General features: G+C 36.0%; 1 protein-coding gene across 1 annotated transcript in view; it reads left to right on the forward strand.

Moving 5' to 3' along the window:
* c12.2 (von Willebrand factor A domain-containing protein c12.2) overlaps positions 1 to 20,199 on the forward strand; it is a 574,487-nt gene that overhangs the window by 300,911 nt on the left and 253,377 nt on the right. The window contains exons 22-24 of the mRNA XM_090380213.1: positions 4,158 to 4,299; positions 14,051 to 14,167; positions 15,675 to 15,880. Coding sequence (XP_090236339.1) covers positions 4,158 to 4,299; positions 14,051 to 14,167; positions 15,675 to 15,880 — 465 coding nt within the window. The remainder of the gene's footprint in view (positions 1 to 4,157; positions 4,300 to 14,050; positions 14,168 to 15,674; positions 15,881 to 20,199) is intronic.

The following is a 20,199-nucleotide window of genomic DNA, read 5'->3' on the forward strand; positions in this document are numbered from 1 at the left end:
TTCATTGGGGTATGTGTCCATATTCCTTAATGAAGTTTGGGCAGTTAATAACTATGAGGTCATCTATATATCTGTAGAAGTTAAAATCCTATGGAAATGAGTTTTCAGATCAATATAGATATAGATTAGCTATTATGCATGAAGCAGAACTTCCCATAGGTGTTCCGTTAGTTTGTAGATATGCTGTCTTGCCATTGTATACAAAGTTATTGGAGATACATAAGTTCGCTAGATTGTTCAGTAATTGGTATTGCAGGTTATATTCTCTCTATATTTTGCGTATATATCTTTGAGTACTGTTTTTAGCTTGGTTTGGTTAATACTTGTAAATAAGCTGCGGAAGTCAAAAGTTTGTATACTGGAAATATTGTAATTCTCTAAGGATTTTAATACTGGTAGGTTATTGCCTATAATTCTGCTATTTTGTATGATGTTCAACAAGGGTTGCAGTAGCCGTTCGAGTTTTGCCTGGTTTGTGTACATAACTATTCTTGCAGGACGTTATAAATCTGAATCCTATGGGTTTTTTGTGGAATTTTGGAATGAAGTATATATATATGGCAGACTGTAATTGCTAATGTTCAGTTTTAATCTTTTGTTAAAGTCTATAAGTTTCTTTGTAATAATATTGCAGGAACTAGATATAGGTTTGTATGTGTTGCTGGAGTTAAGTTCAGTTCTCAAAAAGGTGTGCATAAAATGTTTTGAAATTAAAGGCATAGTTATTTGATGCTTTATCTACTGGTGTAATGTAATGATGAAGTCTTTATGTATCTCTAGCAGTTTTTGTTTTAGTTTAGCTAGGTTATAGTAGCTGAATTTGTACTGGCTATATCTATTTGAACTTAGTGATGTAAATTTATATTTTAATAACGTGAATGTATTGTTAATCTACATATGGTATGCCTCTATTGGTGTGTTATGTTTATGTGCTAGTCAAAAGCAGTAGTTTAATAGGTCTTGATATAGCTGTTTCTTGAAAGTAGTTAGATTTATTTTGTTACATGGTCTGAATTTAAATCCTTGGGCTAGTATATATCTGAGTGTTGGGTCTGCAATGATACTTAAATTTCCTGTGATGATGTGCCCATGGTCAGGATCAATATATTGTTGCATATTACTATGTTTGCAGATGCAGTCATTAATGTCTGTGTTATAGAATATTAAATTGGTTGCTATGGATTTTTAGTTTCAGGCTAGTATCCCAAATGGTTTCTTATATTTATATTTAACTTTTATGTTGATGTTTTGGCTGTTGTTAGGAAGCAAATCATTATGATGATTGAAATATTTATTAATGTTGATGTTATCCATCATTTTACTTTGGAAATTTAAGATTATGATAGCTTCTTCTGTACCCATTTTATTGTGTGGGTTTTTAAGATTGAATTTACAGATATTGTCTATTATGTGAAAGAGTTGTTTGTACTAAAAGTTGAATGTGTGCATGAACCTGTGTAGTGCTTTCAGTACACTGTGTTTGGTGCTGAAAAGTAAGTTATGTATATATGACAAAGTTTGTCATCTATTGCAAGGGAATTAGATCTCACTGCTTTCACAGTGAATACTATTTTAAAGGACAGTGCACATATAAAAGAATATGTCAAAGGATCGACGCACTTAAGATCAACAGTGATCACAAAACAGCTTTCAGGTGCTATATTGAAGATGAAACAGCTGTTAATAATATGGATGGAAAATCAGATTCAGAAGCAAGTGCACCCGAGTCTAATGACCATTCAAGCAAAAGCAACAAGTAATTATAAAGATATTAAGGATAAGTACGGCAAACCCCAACCCAAGTTCTTGGCAAGCAACGAGTGGTTTAATAGGTTCAAGCATCACGCTGATATCCACTAAAGTAGGCGGTGAAGTTGCCAGATTGAAATGCCAGTACCGATTCTGCAGCTGAAGAGAAATTTTGGATGTGTTGGAAAAAATTATTAATGAAGATGGCTATTCAATGTAGCAAATTTTTAACTTTGACGAGACTGCTCTGTATTGGAAAAAAATGCCAGATCAAACATACATTGCCAAAGAGAAAAAGACAATGCCAGGTTTCAAGGTGTCAAGAGATAGGGCCATGCTCTTGCTTGGGGCTAATGCAGCAGGAGATTACAGATTAAAACCATTGCTTGTGTACCATTTTGGAAAACCTCGTGCATTTAAGGGCATCAATAAAGCCACCCTACCCTTACATTTCCGATCGACCCAGAGAGCATGGATTTGGTTTTTAGGAGCATTAGCAACTAAGGCCATATTGCTCCGGGATATGCGGTGGTCATTCCCTGACCTTTCCGCATCCTCCGTATTTGGTGGTGATGGGCTCAAACCCCAGTCTAATCAAGAAGCGTGTGCTACGCAATACTGCTCCTTCCCAACTGGCTACGGAGGTGCCTTGTTTCTATTAGATAATGCTCCTGGACATCCTACGCATCTAGATGATTTCAATCCGAATGCTAGAGTCATATTTTTTTTTTTATATTCAACAGATTCAACTAAAGACCTTTAGCATTAGTAGAGGCATTTGATGCAAGAAAACAAGCTTATGCAGCATCAGCCGGAAAAAAAAAAAAAAAAATTAAATAAATAACCACTTCCACTTCACCCCTCTGTTCGTTCGAAATACCTGTCCAGCTGAGCCTTAAACTTATTCAGGCTATCAACCTCCACGACAAGGGATGGAAGTCTGTTCCATCAACCAACCACCCGCTGGCTAAAGGCAAATTTCCTCACGTCTATCCTACATCTGTCTTTCCTCAATTTGAATTTCTGCTCTCTCAGGTGATTATTCTGAGCAAGAGGAAGAATCACATCAGCATTGAGCATGCTCAAACCATTCAAGACTTTATGCACCTCTATCAGATCACCTCACTGGTGCCTAGTCTCCAGACACTGTAATTTGCAAAACTTAAGCCTTTCTTCGTAAGAGCACCCTTTTGTTCCATTCACCAATCTTGTTGCCCTTCTCTGTACTCGTTCCAGCATCTCTACATCCTTCTTGAAATGAGGCCTCCAGACCTGTATACAGTACTCTAGGTGTGGCCTGACCATTGCCTTATACAAGGGAATAATGACCTCCTTATCCCTGCAAGAAAAATTCCTATATATCATCAACAATACACCATGAGCTACTCTTGCAACCTGTCTGCACTGCTCAGAAAACTTCATATCTTCTATTTCTACCACCAAACACAGCTTCACTCATCCAACCTACAGATCAGGATGTTATTTCAAATTTAAAAGCATACTATTAATGCACAACATTTGCTCAAGCATGTCTGCAATAGACAATGAGAAAAATTTTACGTTAAGAGACTTTTGGAAATCTTAAAGTATTTACCAAGCCATCTTAAACATTAATAAGGCCTGGGTGGAAATTACTAAAAGTTGTTTAAATAGCGCATGGAAGAAAATATGCCCACGGTACGTGGCTTTGAAAGATTAAAAAAGACGAATCATATGAAGAGGTTACAGATAAGACTGTAAAGATTGCAGAGCTACTTGAGTTGGAGGTTGATATCAAACACATGGAAGAGTTAATAGAGGAAGAAGAGAAGGAATTATCTAACGAAGAACTTATTGACTTGCAGGCAGCATCTTTTATGAAATTCACCTCGACACTCACCAGAACATTCTTGAATAAAATTAGAAAGACGAAAAGATCAATTCCCATAAAAACAATGCAACTGCATTGTTTTTATGGGAATCCAATAAAAACCACCATCACCAATACTTTCAACTGATCCCAAGTAAATAGCCCTTTGCCAGAGTATTAGCCTCTTACACATCTAAGTACTTTCTAAAAATATAAATATGATTTTGTAACAACTTCATATTTTATTGGTTTACCATCTAAGGATAGCAATTGAATGTTTTATGCTAAGGTTTCTGGTGGCATTTAGTGCCCTAATTTATTTTATTGGTTTTGACGAACTATTATGAGAGCATGTTTTTTCTTAAGGGGTATGTTTTGAAGTTTTTAAATTTTTGATACATCAGAATAATGCAGTTGCATTGTTTTTATGTGAAAGTTTTGTTTGTTTCCATAAATCCTTTTGAATAAACTCTTTGTTAATAAACTTTAAACTCTTTGTTAATAAAAGGTTAGTTCTCTTGTTAAAATATTCTTCTGCTTACTGTTATTATCTTTACAGGTAAGAGCTGTGCAGAAAGGTTATGTCCTTGTAGTGGATGAAGCAGACAAAGCTCCTACACATGTTACTTGTGTATTGAAATCCCTTGTCGAGTCAGGTGAAATGCTGCTTTCAGATGGACGACGCATCGTGCATGCTTTAGGTAAGACTTCTCAGATGTAAATTTATGGTATTTTCTAGAATACCACAGATCTATACTTTGTTTCTTCTGCAGGTCTATCCATCACAAATAATCACCCCTTGATTACTGTGGTTTAATTTGATCTATGACTTCTAATAGTTTCATTTGAAAATCAACATGCAGGCACTATAGGTTCTAAGGTGAGATAAACTAACATGTTACAACAGTACCTAAGTATACTGTTGTAACATGTTACTTTATCTCAAGTGGTTGTAGCAGTAAATTAATAGAATTATACTTGTTATTAAAAAAAATCTTTTAAGATACAGTAAATAACTGCACAGATTTGAAAACAAGACTTTGCAGACATATAAAACACCTGAAATTATGAAAAAAATAAATATTTTCAGTAAGTGGAAAAAACAGTCCTGCAAGTGTAGTGAATTAAATTTACCATGAAGACACATGGGGATACATCTTCAATTCTTGTAATAAAAAGGCATGCTAATATTCCATGAAACTGTTGTGGCAAATAATCTTAGGTTATACTTGGCAAGTTGTGATTCTACTACCTAAGTACCAAGATACCTAACATTCAAAATAAAATGAAATCATAAAAATAAAACCACAAAGCATCACTTATTTCCTGCACTGGAATGCAACACCTCCCCCAAAGAGGCACCCATCACAGGAAGAGTGCTATTTCTATAATAAACAAAATTTAAATAGTCTGGAGACCACAAGCACCACTTCCTCAGGGAAACACTAGCACTTGTGAACTAACTCCAAAAGTATCATATTTCAGTCATTGACCACTATACATCCGAAGGTCAGCTGGGTCTCTGTACGATCTGAATACTAAATGAAAAATAATGAATAAACTAAACTCAGTAAAATTAGGTAACGTTTGTGCTATGTTAACATATCACAACATTTGTGTAGTTTGTGGAATACTTGGATCATAACTTCATAGAAACGTTTTTCATGACTTTTACATCCTGAATCACTCCTGAAAGTATAACTCATATTAGCATTGGTATTAGCAGAGACATATGATATGCAAGAAAGCAACCTTATACAGCATTAGCAACAAAAAAAAAAAAACTTCCCATTTCACCCATCCATTCTCTCCAAAAGTTTATCCAGTTCTTCCTTGAATTTATTTAAGCTATCAACTTCCACAACAACAGATGGAAGTTCGTTCCAGCAATCAACTACCCGCTGGCTAAAGGCAAATTTCTGCACATCTGTTTTCAACTGCCTTTCCTCAATTTGAATTTATATCCTTCCCTCGGTTTTGTAATCCGAGCAAGCAGAAGAATCCCACCAGAATTCAGCATGCTCAACCCATTCAAGGCCTTATACATCTCAATCAGATCACCTTGCAGGTGCCAGCTGCTGCAATTTGCAGAAATTAAGCCTTTCTTCACCAACTTTTGCCCCTGATAAACATGCACTGTCCTATTCCACCTACCCTTTTTTGCACAATATATTTCTCATCTCCCTAACAGTAGGGTCACCGACAATAACTAGCTACAATGGGACTAGTGCATTCTGCCTTGAATAATGCTGCTGTGTTGCCTGATGCACAAGACTGAGCTCTGGTGTCGAGTTGGGCAGCTGAGAGCTTGATGGGCCCCCTCAGTTTAATTCCTTCGAGGGCATCTACTCTACTCTTCAAACTTTCATAGACACCCATCAGAATGCTGAGTTGGCACCTAATTTCTTGACACTCTCTGCACCTAGCACACACAAAGACATTCTCCTTGGCTAGATCATGTGCTGTTCCAGAAAGTCTGCAAACATTTCACTAGTTGCACATTTTTTTAGGCTGTGATGCATTGGAGAATTCCCCCCCTTCTGTTCTCCCACAAGCTACAGCACTCCCAGTAGTTTGTGCCCGTTGCTTTGCTGCTCTAGTCTGTGACATGATTTCCATTTGAATATAATTAATTGAATTGTAACAATGAAAAATTAATAAGATTTATAAATTTAATTAATTAATTACAATGTTACAGTAAGCTAATAGATTCCTAAATGCAGTGATACATATTATTCTGTCTAGTTTTGTTATGCTATACCATAACTATCACAATGTTAAATTAGTTATATTCATAGCTAAACACAAGAGATATATGCCCAACATGTGATTTGGAGTTATAAGTTAATTATAATATATTACAAAATTATCCAACTAATGCCAACCTAATTGATTCAAAATTAAAGACTACCTATTTACCACAAATTGGAATTCCTGTACCACTCACTTTATAACTATAACAATGGTGTCAAGATTCAAATGAAACAAAATCTCTAGCTGAATTAAAAATAACATAACAAGGGTATCTAGGACTATAAAGCTACTTGTAGAGTATGATTTAATACAACAATTAAGCTATAAAGCATTTAGGGCGTAAGCCTCAAGCTATGGAAAAGTCTAGACTATGTATAAGTATAGTGCGAAAGCATCAGTGATACATAGCCAAATCTGAATGAACAGAATATTAGCAAAGCGGCATCGTTTTAAGTTATATCTCATATTGTGAATACCTTCACAACGAGTTGCCATGATATTGCACTACTTCGAATAAGTAACGCTTCACCTGAGGAGAAGACTAATGTTACTTATTCTCAGATGGATACCACCACCCAGACGGCACCGTTTCAGGGTTATTTGGCCCTTCTTCGGTGGGTGGGTGGGTAGGTACCCGAGTGATGCAATGATGGCAAAACAGTTATGAAATATAACTCCACAATATGAGAGATGCCTAATGGTGTATGATGTATTTAGACTATAAAGCATTTAGGGCATAAGCCTCAAGCTATGGAAAAGTCTAGACTATGTATAAGTATAGTGCGAAAGCATCAGTAATACATAGCCAAATCTGAATGAACAGAATATTAGCAAAGCGGCATCGTTTTAAGTTATCTCAAATAGCCCTGAAACGGTGCCGTCTGGGTGGTGGTATCCATCTGAGAATAAGTAACATTAGTCTTCTTCTCAGGTGAAACGTTACTTATTCGAAGTAGTGCAATACCATGGCAACTCGTTGTGAAGGTATTCACAATATGAGATATAACTTAAAACGATGCCGCTTTGCTAATATTCTGTTCATTCAGATTTGGCTATGTATTACTGATGCTTTCGCACTATACTTATACATAGTACAACAATTAAGTCAATAAAATGGCAAAAGTCTTCAAAAACTTATCTCAGTTTCTTGGAGCTATAAATTCCCTGACTTGCACTTGGATAATATCATCCATATGTTATGAAATATCCTGTATAGAAATATCTGCAAGAAATAACTATTATATTTCTTGCAGATGCTCCATCAAGCAAATGTATGGAGCACACAAATATACAAACAAACTAAAATGTGAATCGTATATACACATATATCCCCAAATCACAAAGGGGAAGAAAAGGGTGACATAAGTGATTACAGACCTGTTAGCTTAACTTTTGTTCCAGGGAAAATAATGGTGTCACTAGTTAATGAAGTTATGCAGTTATCCTGCAGTCACGGCACAGATTTGTTAAGGGCAATCTTTTGTCTGACTAATCGGACAAGACACTATAATATAGTAATGAAGAAAGTGGACGCAAAAAATAATTTTGATATCATATACTGTATTTCAGGAAAACTTTTGATACTATTGCACATAAAAGATTGCTATACAAATTAAAACAGTGTGGCATTAAGGACAAGCTATTGCTTTGGATAAAGGGATGGCCTATTTTGGATGTATTGTTCTATGTGAGCCCACAGATTATTCATAGGATGCTACAGTCACCAGATGTTGTATGTCACTATAGCGCTCTGCATACTGTTCCTGTGCAATCTATGCTCTTTTGGGAGTGTCATTGTCATCTTGAATCAGTTCATCAGTTCATTGTCGGCTGTGCACATTAGCATTATTTTGATGAACTGTTATATAATGTGAGCTATGAATAATATCAGGTACTACATTACTAAAACATTCTATGATTTTTTTTTTTTGGTCAAAATCCAAGCAGAGGTAGAGAACCTCAGTAGCATTTATCATCTACTTTCTGCCAAGTTGTCTGTGATTAACTTTTATTTCTGCATGTTGAGTACTTCCTCTTTATGTTGGTGAAATTTTGAAAATGATAAGTGAGCAACTCAGAATTGCAAGCACAGTATTTCATGATAACTGTTTCTGAAATAATTATCATCAAAACAGGCTTCTTTTTTCCAAATTATGACCAGTGGACCAAAACAATACCCTGCTTATCACAATAAAGTTAATCATAAAGAAATAGACAAGATCTAGACTGCCATTAGCACAGTCTATTAATGATGGTAATGATCTACTTGGATTTTGTTTTTTTTTATTTATTTTTTTAACTATTTACTGTATTTCTTTATTGTTGAAATTTCCAACAAATTTTTCAAATGAAATGTAATCTAGCAAATTGATGCACTAGCCATAATATTATAATTTAAACATTGTGTTAGAAGGTTCAGATGGTAAATATGTTTAACAATTGCTGAATGATGTGAAATTTGATTGATGTTAGCTCATATTCATTGTTAAACCCAGCAAGAAACATGCTTCTTGTAATTTGTGTTAAAATATACTGATAAAAGGTGACCAATAATACTGGATTAAAAGCATCGAATTATACAATAATAAAATATCAAAACTCTGGATATTCAATACTCTTAATTAATATATATCGGGTACAACTAGTGTGTGTGTACACACTAGTTGTACCCGGTGTAACATACGCCATCTTTCTGATTATGTCATAAATAGTTTAATCTAGATCCTTCAGTCTTCACCATTCTTGTTTAGTTGTGATATAATTCTACAGCAGTCACCTGTGGGATATATGCGTATGTTTCTATTTGCTGGTGGTTCTCCATTTTCTGCAACAGATATTGCAGCAACCTCCGTTTTGGATGTAGGTGCATTATATCATCTCTTATCTAAATCCAGGTCTTGTATAAATGCCATGCACACATTCATTGTTGGATTGGCCTGGGTTATTTGATGCATTTGTTTATATGACTCAGCAAATGGGTTAACTTGTCGCAGCATCTCATCCAATTGTTGCATTACTTCAGCCATACACCCTTGGTTTGATTATTTTTCAAGCCGTTTTGTTGTTGCTTCAGCAGAATCGAAAATATAAAGTTGTTTCTGGCTTATTTGCCTCATTTGGACATAGCGGTGAGACCAAATGGTAAATCTGGCTGTGTATTCTAAAACAGTATGGGTCATTTCCAGGCAATGATTTAATCTCTGTGCTCACTGATGTGAATGCCACTGTGGAGTTGTATTCTCGTATATGTTCTCTGTAGTTATTTGCTTCACATGTGTCCTCTGTAAACAGCTCTCGTAATAGAGTAGGTGTCTCAGACAGTGGGTCAAGTGAAAGCTTTTCCATAATGACAGCATTTAGTGTATTTATTCGATGTGTTTAACTCATGTCCTCAATATCTTGCATTGCAATACTCACAGTTGTAACACATATTTCTTATGTTTTACCCTTCTGCATTAATTACAGCTGGTTCATTATTCGCATCCAGTACTTCTGTTTGATTAGTCCTACGGTGTTTCGCCCATCTTCTCATTTCCAGTCTTGCTTCTCTTCCTTAATTGTTTTCTGTCCATCTTCGTAGTTGTAGAGTCTTGTTTCGGTCTCTTAGTCAATTAGATCTCTCCTCTAATGTTTCATTAGCATTTCTTCTACATTTTCTCAATATTCTTACACATTGTTCAGCCATTTTTACACTTCTTAAAACTTGTAATGGTTTTTTAAAATTGAAGACAGATAAAATAAACAGTTAAATTAAACATACATCAATAGCTTTCAGGCATAGGTTGTCTTTCTTTAGTCAAAAAACGTTAGTACAAAAATTAATAAAGAATGCCCAGTATGGTGGTCATGCGAGGTGAACCTCGTGAACAGGCGCTGGCAACAGTTAGCAGTTGATTTCGGCATCATACCTAAGCATTTTATATATATAGGTATATACACCTTGTATATTATATTTATGTTAATGTTAAATCTATACTACTGGTTATTTATTTTGTTTCATTAGATTTAGCCCGAGAATACGAGAATATTTCCAGTTACTTTGTATCAGACTTTGACTTTGTATCAGTTTCTTGGAAATATCAAACAAGTTGCATTATAATTTTACACTGAAACATGAGAGATTTGTGCCTAAACTTTACATAACAATATCTGGCAGTCAAAGTTTATAATACATTATTGAAATACATAATTTACATCAATTTCCATGTTTTCTGTTTTAAAGTGAATGACATAATGCACTAGGAGTCTTGCTTTATAACTTAGTTAAGGCTGTGATTGACTTCTGATGAAAAAAAAAAAAAAAATGTTAATATAAAAAAAAATCCTAGTTATAAAGTAATTGTTAATGTCTTTCCTCCATGAGGAAATTAGTAAATGGAAGATTAATTGTGGAGAACTGATTTTTACCAAGAGGGAAAATATAGCAAAAAAAAACTTATCTGACTTCTTCTATATAATTTTTATTTCTATAAAAATGTATTTTTTTTTTATAGCAAAGATATAAAAATCCAGCAAAGACGGATTTTTACATCACTAATCAATATTAAATGGTGCAATTGAAAATTTCTGCCTAAGGTACCAAGAAAACTTGGGCCAACCTTGCCATTGACCTCACAGAGAGAGAGAGAGAGAGATAAGGATAAAGAAAAAAAAAAAAACTATGGTAGTTTATTTTACTGTATTTAAGAGAAGCAGATCCATGTATATTTAACTGTACTTTCTGCAAAAGTATGTGGAAATATGCGACCTCAACAAGTGCGTGATACTGAAATAAAGAAAGGGTTTTTTTTTTTTTTTTTTGTAGTTGTTGGCGCATTGGCTTCTGTGGCCATAATGCACCTCCCAAGATTTTTGCAGTACTTTGATCCAAGCTCGAGGCGGGATTCGAACCCGCGACCTTTGGATTGCCAGGCAGGCACTTTACCCACCCGGCTAGCCCGGTTGGCAAAAATAAAGAAGTGTGTGATAATATATGTGAGTGAGAATTGATTAAGGTAATGCATAAGTGATAGTACAGGAAGAAGTTGGCTAATAGACTGTATATAAAACCTGATGTAGAGGAAAAACAGTGGTTTAGTAAGGAAATAGCATCCTATCATCCCTCATAATAAAAAGGAAGGATATAGAATAGTAAAAAGCAGGGAAAAAAAAAACAATAATAGTGGTCACTCAGATTTCTCTTTATACTATCAGTTTGCATATAATTCCAATTGTTTAATATATTATAGGTGATCCATTTACCATATCAGAATTGTTTACTGCAGTGTGTCATATTGTCTATTCATTGGAGGAATGAATAGACAATATGACAGATTTACAGAGAAGAAAAATTCTATTTTATTAAAATCCAGAAGGAAATAGGTACATTAAAAAATTTTGAGAAAATTGTTTGATTTTTTTTGCAGTGAAATATAAATAATTACTGTTATATGCTATTAGTTAATAATTTTTTTGAAAAGTTAATTAGTTACTTTTCATTTCTATTAACCCCTTTGGTGGTATGCCCAGAAAAGTTTTGTGATTTGCTATATGTTTCAACTCTGTATATCCCAGAAAGTTCCACACTAAGTGCAGTGCACAGTGTATTATATCCAGGTCAAGCTATTGTCAAGCACTTAAAAATAGTTATTATTATTACTAGAAGATGCCACCATAAAAATGAAATGAAATCATCACATTATTTTTTATCTTTCCCCCAGGCATTATACATGAGGTATGGCAATAAAGTTTCCGGTGCAATGGAAAGTTTCTGAAAAGAGTCTGCAAAGGTGTTCAGTTCAGCGGTTATGTTTTTTTTTTTTTTTTTTTGTCCTTAACACTCTGAAATCTCTTTCTATTGAGGGCAGTTTCCTCTTGGAAAAGAGGAAGAAGTCCACTCCTGCCAGATTGGGAGAATAGGGTGGATGGTTGAGTTATGCAATGTCATGTTTCATCAGAAATGTCTTCATTTGAATTGTTGTGCAACAAGAACCAGCTGCCTTTCACTTGAAATTTTGGCCTCACCTGGGAAATGCTCTTGAATACTCTGAAGCACCTGCGTAGAATGTAGCATTGACTCTCTCCTCTCTCTTTCAGGAACAAATTCCTTGTGAATCATATCCTGTTTGTTGAAAAATATGATTAGCATCACCTTGATCCTAGACTCTGTAAACAAAACTGTTTGGGCCTTGGTGATGATTTTGAAGTTCACTACATGTTCTGATGCTTTGTCTCTGGTCATACTGAAATACCCAACACTCATCTCCATGACAGTACAGTCAAGGAAATTAGGATTGTCTTGACAAGTCTGGATGAAGTCTTCACATGATGACACTCTTCATTGCCTCTGCTCATCTGTGAGGCTGTGTAGTACAAATTTTGTGCAGAATTTTCTTTTCCCCAAATCTTCATGCAGAATTTGACAAATCATCTCCTTATTCATATCTAACTCATCAGCCACCATTTTTACACAATGATACTACACAATGACTGCAAGTTTCAAACGGCACAAGTTTTACTGATGCTAAGTAATAACCCACAAAATCTCTAAGTTCAGAGTAAAGTAAATATCATAACTAGGGATATAAAGCTACTTCTAGAAACAATTTCTCAAACTTTTGCAACTCTATCTTCATTTCGAGAGGTTGAAAGACACCCACTTCTTGGGTCACCGCAAATAATCCACATTAGCATTAATAGAGGCACATGATGCAGGAAAGCAAGCTTATAGAGCATCAGCCAAAAAAAAAAAAAAAAAAAAAAAAATACAACCCCTTCCCATTTCATCAATCCGTTTGTCTAGTTTGCTTTGAATTTATTTAAGCTATCAACTTCCACAACAACAGATGGAAGTTTGTTCCAGCAATCAACTACCCGCTGGCAAACTTACGCACATCTATTCTACAACCGTCTTTCCTCAGTTTGAATCTATACCCCTCAGGTTTGTAATCTGAGCAAGAGGAAGAATCCCATCAGCATTGAGCCTGCTCAATCCATTCAAGGACTTATACACCTCAATCAGATTGCCTCACAGGTGCCTAGTCTCCAGAAACTGCAATTTGCAGAACTTGTCTTTCTTCATAAGAGCTTTGTTCCCTTCACCAGTCTTGTTGCCCTTCTCTGTACTCATTCTAGAAACTCTACATCCTTCCTAAAATGAGGCTTCCAGACCTGTATGCAGCACTCAATGTATGGCCTGACCATTGCCTTATACAAGAAGATAATCACCTCCTTATCCCTGCTCGCAAAATTCCTGTATATAATTGACAAGATCCCATCACCTGCTCTGGAAGCCTATCTGCTCTGCTCAGAAAACTTCATATCTGACTGCACAGTTATCCACAGGTCTCTTTCATTCTCAACTACCCTGAGTGTAACACCTCCCAATTGGTACATTTCTCTGGGGTTGCTGCTACCCATATGCAGTACTTTGCAGGTGCCTCCGTAGCCAGGTGGGAAGGAGCAGCAGTGCATTGCACACACTTCTTGATTAGACCGGGGTTCGAGCCCGTCACCACCAAATACGGAGGATGCGGAAAGGTCAGGGAATGACCACCGCATATTCCCGGAGCAATATGGCCTTAGTTGCTAATGCTCCTAAAAACCAAATAACAAACAGACAAACAACAATATGACATGGAATATTAATTCTAATGTAATTTAATGTAAAAAAAATATATATATATCAAACACTTCTTTTTTTTTTCCTCCTCCCCCCAGATGCAGGTTGTAAGCAGAATAAGAAAATATTGGTAATGCATCCAGAATTTCGAATGATTGTGCTTGCAAACCGACCCGGATTTCCCTTTCTTGGAAATGATTTCTTCGCAGCTCTTGGTCAGTATTTTATTCATCAATGTTATCTTATTGCCCTTTTGATTATAGTAAGTTTAAAATTACTGTATTACTTTTTAAAGTATGAACAAATAATTTTTTTAAAATTATTAAACAGCTATTAACTTCTCAAATATATTTTAGAAATATCTATTTAAAAATAAGGGTAGAGTCACTGGATAAGGCTCTTCTCCATTTTTTGAAGGAAATTTAATATATGTTTGATTTTCACTTGTCCAGAAATGGTGGAATGTGATATATTTACTTTTGAATTGTAGTGTGAAAAATTACATGTGAAAGATTTTCCCCTCATACTCTGATTCTTCCTTATTTAAATAGAAAACGAATTGCTATTTGGGAATGGTAGTATAGATTTCCCAAAGCTTAATTAATCTTTTATGAAACTATGGTGGAGTTATTTTCTCTAAAACTAAACTGATCAAAGTCTCTTAATGCTGTGTTTGTGGGGAAATAATTTCCTTCTCCATGAAATAACTTTTTCCCTGCTCAAAATAGTAATTTCTCCCCTAACATTTTAACAAATTAACTGTAGTAAGTTAAATAATAAATGTAATGTGATAAAGGAATGCTACTCTGTATTATGTTATGCAGTAAAAATTCATTTAAGGTGGTGGTCCTGATGATTTAACATGAAACTATGTGATTTGCATTTGGCAAAGGCAAGGAGGAGTGGTGCCAACAGTGATTGGCAGAAACAAGCCACATCTCACCACTTTCCTCTCCCTTACACATGACACTGAGCTTTTTTACTTTTGTTTGGTAAGGTCTATTACAATGTTTCCTCTTCACTGGGCTGAAGTCAGTATTTCTACAGCATCCGATGAGCAGTGATACCATACACCAAAGCAAGCTGTAATTATAGGAAATCAATGGCTAGTGATATCATCAGCTAAATGAACGGTAGAAACCAGAACAGGATGTGCACTCCAGGCTATCTGTGAGAAGAAAAGGAAGAAGAAGGCAGTGCCTGACCTTGATATACTATAAATTATAATAACAGTTTTACACATGAATCCGTCCTGAATTGGTGACATAAACTAACCTAATCTTTTTTTAACTAGTTCAAAATGTAAATCTATTAAAAACACTCTAGACTACCAGCAAGAAGAAAAGGCTGACAAGAAGAAGCCTTATCAACAAGAAGACTGACCATGATATACTATAGATTACGGAAATTTTATGCATGAATCTGCCTCGAATTTGTGATGTAAACTAACCTAACTTTTTTTAAATGTAAATCTATTAAAAATAAGTGGAGAGGAGAGTGGGATGTGGCTTGTTTCTGCCAATCACTGTTGGTGTCACTCCTCCTCACCTTCGCCAAAGGTAAGTCATGTAGTTTCACGTTTAGTCATCAGGACCGCCTGCTTAAATGCATTTAAGCCTATTATGCTGTATGAGAATAATACCCTGCACCTTTACTAATTTGTAGGAAGTCTATTTCCTTTGAGAAACTGATACTAATTTCATTCATTTGTTTTTATATTAGGAGATATTTTTAGCTGCTATGCAGTTGATAATCCCACGGTAGAATCGGAACTTGCTATGTTGAAACAGTATGGTCCAGATGTTCCAGAACATATTTTGAATAAGTTAGTTGAACTTTTTGGCGACTTAAGATTCATGGCAGACCAAGGACTTATTGCATATCCATATTCAATGCGAGAACTTGTGAATGTTGTCAGACATCTACAAGTAAGTTTGTTTTTATAATGAGCTGCTATGTGTAGCTCTTAGCTATTGAAAAAATGAATATTTCCAATGTAATATGCAATTTTTTCCTTTTTTATTCCAAATATTGCTTTATTATCATTATTGACATAAATATATATATATATATATATATTTTTTATATGAAAACCATAAACACAAAAGGTATTAGACCCTGGAGTACTTAGTACCATGTATGGGTTGAAGGTTGAGAAGATGAAAGAAGATACTTGTTGACATTAGACTTGAATTTCTGTATATTGTAATTTTCAGGAAATTTGTGTGAAAGGAAATGTTGTTCCAGAAAATGGAAGTTGATGGAATAAATGAAGAAGTTGAAAATAAAACTCATATTTCTAGTCAAGATCACCCAGAGACAGGCCTATCATAAAAATCTCATACAGACTGATGACATTGTGCCATGGTATTATGTTTTATTCTGACACTAGCTTTACCTACTGTTGTAGTAATACCCCAAAGTATAACTAGACCTGGAATTATGCTGACACAAGCCTTAGGCATGTGCTAGATCTACTGAATTGATTCCCACACCTTGCTCAGGCACAGTGTGGAGTGAACTTGCTGACACTGCCCTACAGCCAGTGCCAAAATATCTTTTGTTACAAAGAATATAAAAATAGGTTCAAAGTAATTCAAAACCTTCAAGTTGTTAGGATGCTGTTCTGCGAGTGTCAAGTTGGAAAGTAAAAGGATGATGAGTTCTAAGTGTAAAGTGTGTTAGTTGTCTGACAGCACCAGGGGTTTCCCCCATCTCCGTGTTGTATTCTTTGTAAGTGACACAGAACTCTGTGGAGGCCAGAAATATGAAGTGTGTGGGGAGTGGTTTGTTGTTTCTCTAACCATTTAGCCATTGGGCCCCTGAGGCTCACAGAGCTACAGAGGCTCACATCTGGTGAGTATGGGCTTGGCACACCCAGGTTCCTGAGCTGGATATCATCATTCTTCTCTTTCTTGGTGATTACACGCTTCTTGATTAGACCGGGGTTCGCACCCGTGACCACCAAATCTGGTGGATGCGGAAAGGTCAGGGAATGACCACTGCATGTCCCCAGAGCAATATGGCCTTAGTTGCTAATGCTCCTGAAAACCAAATAAACAAACAATTCTCTCACTCAGGGTAACGCAGAAATTTTTTTTTTGGCTGGTGCAGCATAAGCCCCAGGCTTCCTTGCACCACATGACTAATAATAATAATAATATTTGGTACCCACCGTTGCCCACACTTTGCCATGAGGAGGCAGATCAGGCACCAAGTAGATTATTTAAGTACTCTGGCAGGCTCTACCACCTAGTTTCCAAGGATTTCAGTGACTAGGCCTATAAAAAAGGGGGGGCTGAACACTAGAATTTGGAAAGGGCAAAAGAGATTTACAAGAAAGCGGTAGAATTTAGACGTTGATTAGAATTTGGGCACTGTTATGGGTGTACTCGGTCGGATTAGTGAGAGAGAGAGAGAGGGAGGGAGACTGAAGACTGGGGAGAAAACAGGTAGAAGGATGGGAACGATAGAGTAGGCATCCCCAAAGAGGTCAGTGGGGACGAGCCCCACCAGATGAAGTATGGAGGAACCAGGCTAGAGTACCAGTTCAGATCGTCAGTGCCATGTTGTGTTGATTCTGGTAGCATGGTCAAACTGCCCATCCTGCTTGGCAGGTAGGATATGTTAGCTGGCAGTGGGGGGTGGGAGAGAAACACATTTACATCATTCATAATCTGCATTGTCACTCTACTTGCATTCTATTTTTATACTTTTTTCTTATATTTTATAATATATATTTATATTTATATATATTTTTTTTCTGTTAGGTTATATATATATATATATATATATATATATATATATATTTATATATATATATATATATATAATTATTTTTTTTATTTTTATATTTTTTTTCCCCTTTCACTCACTCATTTCATCTTTTCGCACACACCAGGGGATGCAATGGTATGTAATGTAAATTTAAATACTAATGCATAATAGTTGAGCTAAATAAGCAAGAATATAAAATATTAAAACTAGGGTAAGCAACATTTATGGTTTGTATTCTTTTACTCACACACTTACACTCTCATTCGTTCTTCTGGCTTTCATTTCATTTTTTCGACTCTTGCTTTCTGCACTGCACTCCCTTGGCACCTCAACTTAATATTATGCTTCAGTTGCAGTGCAGGCCTAGCCGCAAGTTTTTTTGCAGGCCAAGGGAGAATGCAGTGATAGTGTTTGTGTTGTTAGTATATAAAATAAGGTAAGTTATTAGTAACTTAGTATTCTTTTGGCCAATTACATTTGCTCTTCCACTCATTCCCATTCACCATAATACTCATTCACTCTCTTTTTCCCTTCTTGTCATGCCACTCTTTCTTTCACCAAAACTGACATTTATTCCCTTTTACCATAGTTCCAAATTCACTCTGTGCCCAGCCTATTCTGCTTCTATTTAAATACAATTGAGTAGCAGCCTGGAAAGCAAGGCAATGGGGATTTCCAGGACTGCTGGGAGTCATAGTGGAACAAGTAAATACATGGGCTGTGTTAGGGTAACTAAGGGTAAAAACAGATGCATGTATACTTACATGTACACCAATGCTAGGAGTATAGTTAATAAATTTGATGAGCTTGAAGTGCTAGTCAAGACATCAAAAGCAGATATTGTTGAGATATAATGGTATCACACAGACATAAGCAGTGCAGAATTGGAATTGGGGGAGTACAATATGTACAGGTAGGATAGACAATACATGAAGGGAGGAAGGATTTTGCTGTTAGTTAAGAAACATAAAATCTAAGGAAATGCATCCAGTTGATGTTGGTGGATAATGCAATGTTGAGTCTGTTTGGTGTGACATAAGCACTGGGAAAGGAAAAATGAGAATAGGTGTGTGTGTGTTACAGGCCTAATGAATCTGATGAGTATAATGAGCAATTATGCAGAGAAATAGAGTGGGCCAGTAAATCAGAGTGTCTTATAACGGGGGATTTTAATTTCCCAAAGATTGACTGGAATTTGTGTTGGTTGGTCACTCACACATTAGCAAGGCTTTTGTGGATTTATTGGATGATTGATTTCTACAGCAGCACGTTTGGGAGACAACTAGAGGGAGTAATACTCTTGATCTGATTATCAGTAGTGATTCTTCATGAATTAAGAATCTGCAGATAAAGGAACCACTAGATTGCGGCGATCACAGTGTGCTGAAGTGGAATTTACTCAAAGAGGTAACTACCATCAGGGGTAAAGGGAAGGATTTTTACTTTCGTAAAGGTAACTACGGTGGTCTGAGACAGTGTTTAAATTCTATATGGTGAGACCAACTGATGATGTTACCATCATCAGTTGAGGAGTTATTCAGGGAGGGGAATGCCAGAGGTGTATTAAACTCTAGCAGTAAGCTAGGTAATCTTGTAATAAATGAGAGTAAAGTGAAGGAGGAATTGTTGAAGATAAACATAAGAAAGGCACCTGGGGTGGATGGGATCTATCCAGTTATATTAAAGGAGACTGCAAAGGAAGTAAGCAGAAACTTAGCCATAATTACGAGAGCTTCCTTGAACTCAGGGGAGGTACCCAGTGTTGAGCTATAGTGGGCTCATGAGAGCCCCTTGTTACTTTTTTTGAAAATTTGCGAGCCCATTGTTGAAGTGATTATTTATTTTACAAATGAAATCCTGAATTTAATTATTGAGTATCTTGAACCAGAACTTTGGTGGGGCGAGCGGGGCCCCCATTCCCAGCATTTTAATGGCACAATCGAGGAGTTATGTATTTCAAATTTGCTTCATTTTTGAGTTAATTACACTTCTTCATAGCGAATTTTTTTGAATTCTCCCTTGGTTTCTACAGAAATATTTAAAACAATAATGAACGGATCACGATAGACAACTTTGTACGCATTATCCTCACCTCTGGCCTTTAGGTAATTCGAAAGCACTAATTAAGGGTGAAAGGGATTACTGTCCCACAAAGTTAATGGTGTCAGTAAAACCTATGCAGTCACATTCTAAGAAGTCACGCTAGTTAATATGCTTTCCATAGCCAGTCAGAGGATTAAGAAGATTCTTGGCACAGATAATAGCTTCTGGTCAACCTGTGTTGTGGTTCCCCTTTACTCCGACAAGAAGTCATACGTTTTTCGGTGCCTCCATAGCCAGGTGGGCAGGAGCAGCAGTGCGTAGCACATGCTTCTTGATTAGACCGGGGTTCGAGCCTGTGACCACCAAATACAGAGGATGCAGAAAGGTCAGGGAATGACCACCGCATATCCCCGGAGAAATATGGCCT

This window comes from Mastigoproctus giganteus, chromosome 8 (genome assembly GCF_048544385.1).
Source record: "Mastigoproctus giganteus isolate SK-2022 chromosome 8, ASM4854438v1, whole genome shotgun sequence".
In the NCBI taxonomy this organism is placed as follows: domain Eukaryota; kingdom Metazoa; phylum Arthropoda; class Arachnida; order Uropygi; family Thelyphonidae; genus Mastigoproctus; species Mastigoproctus giganteus.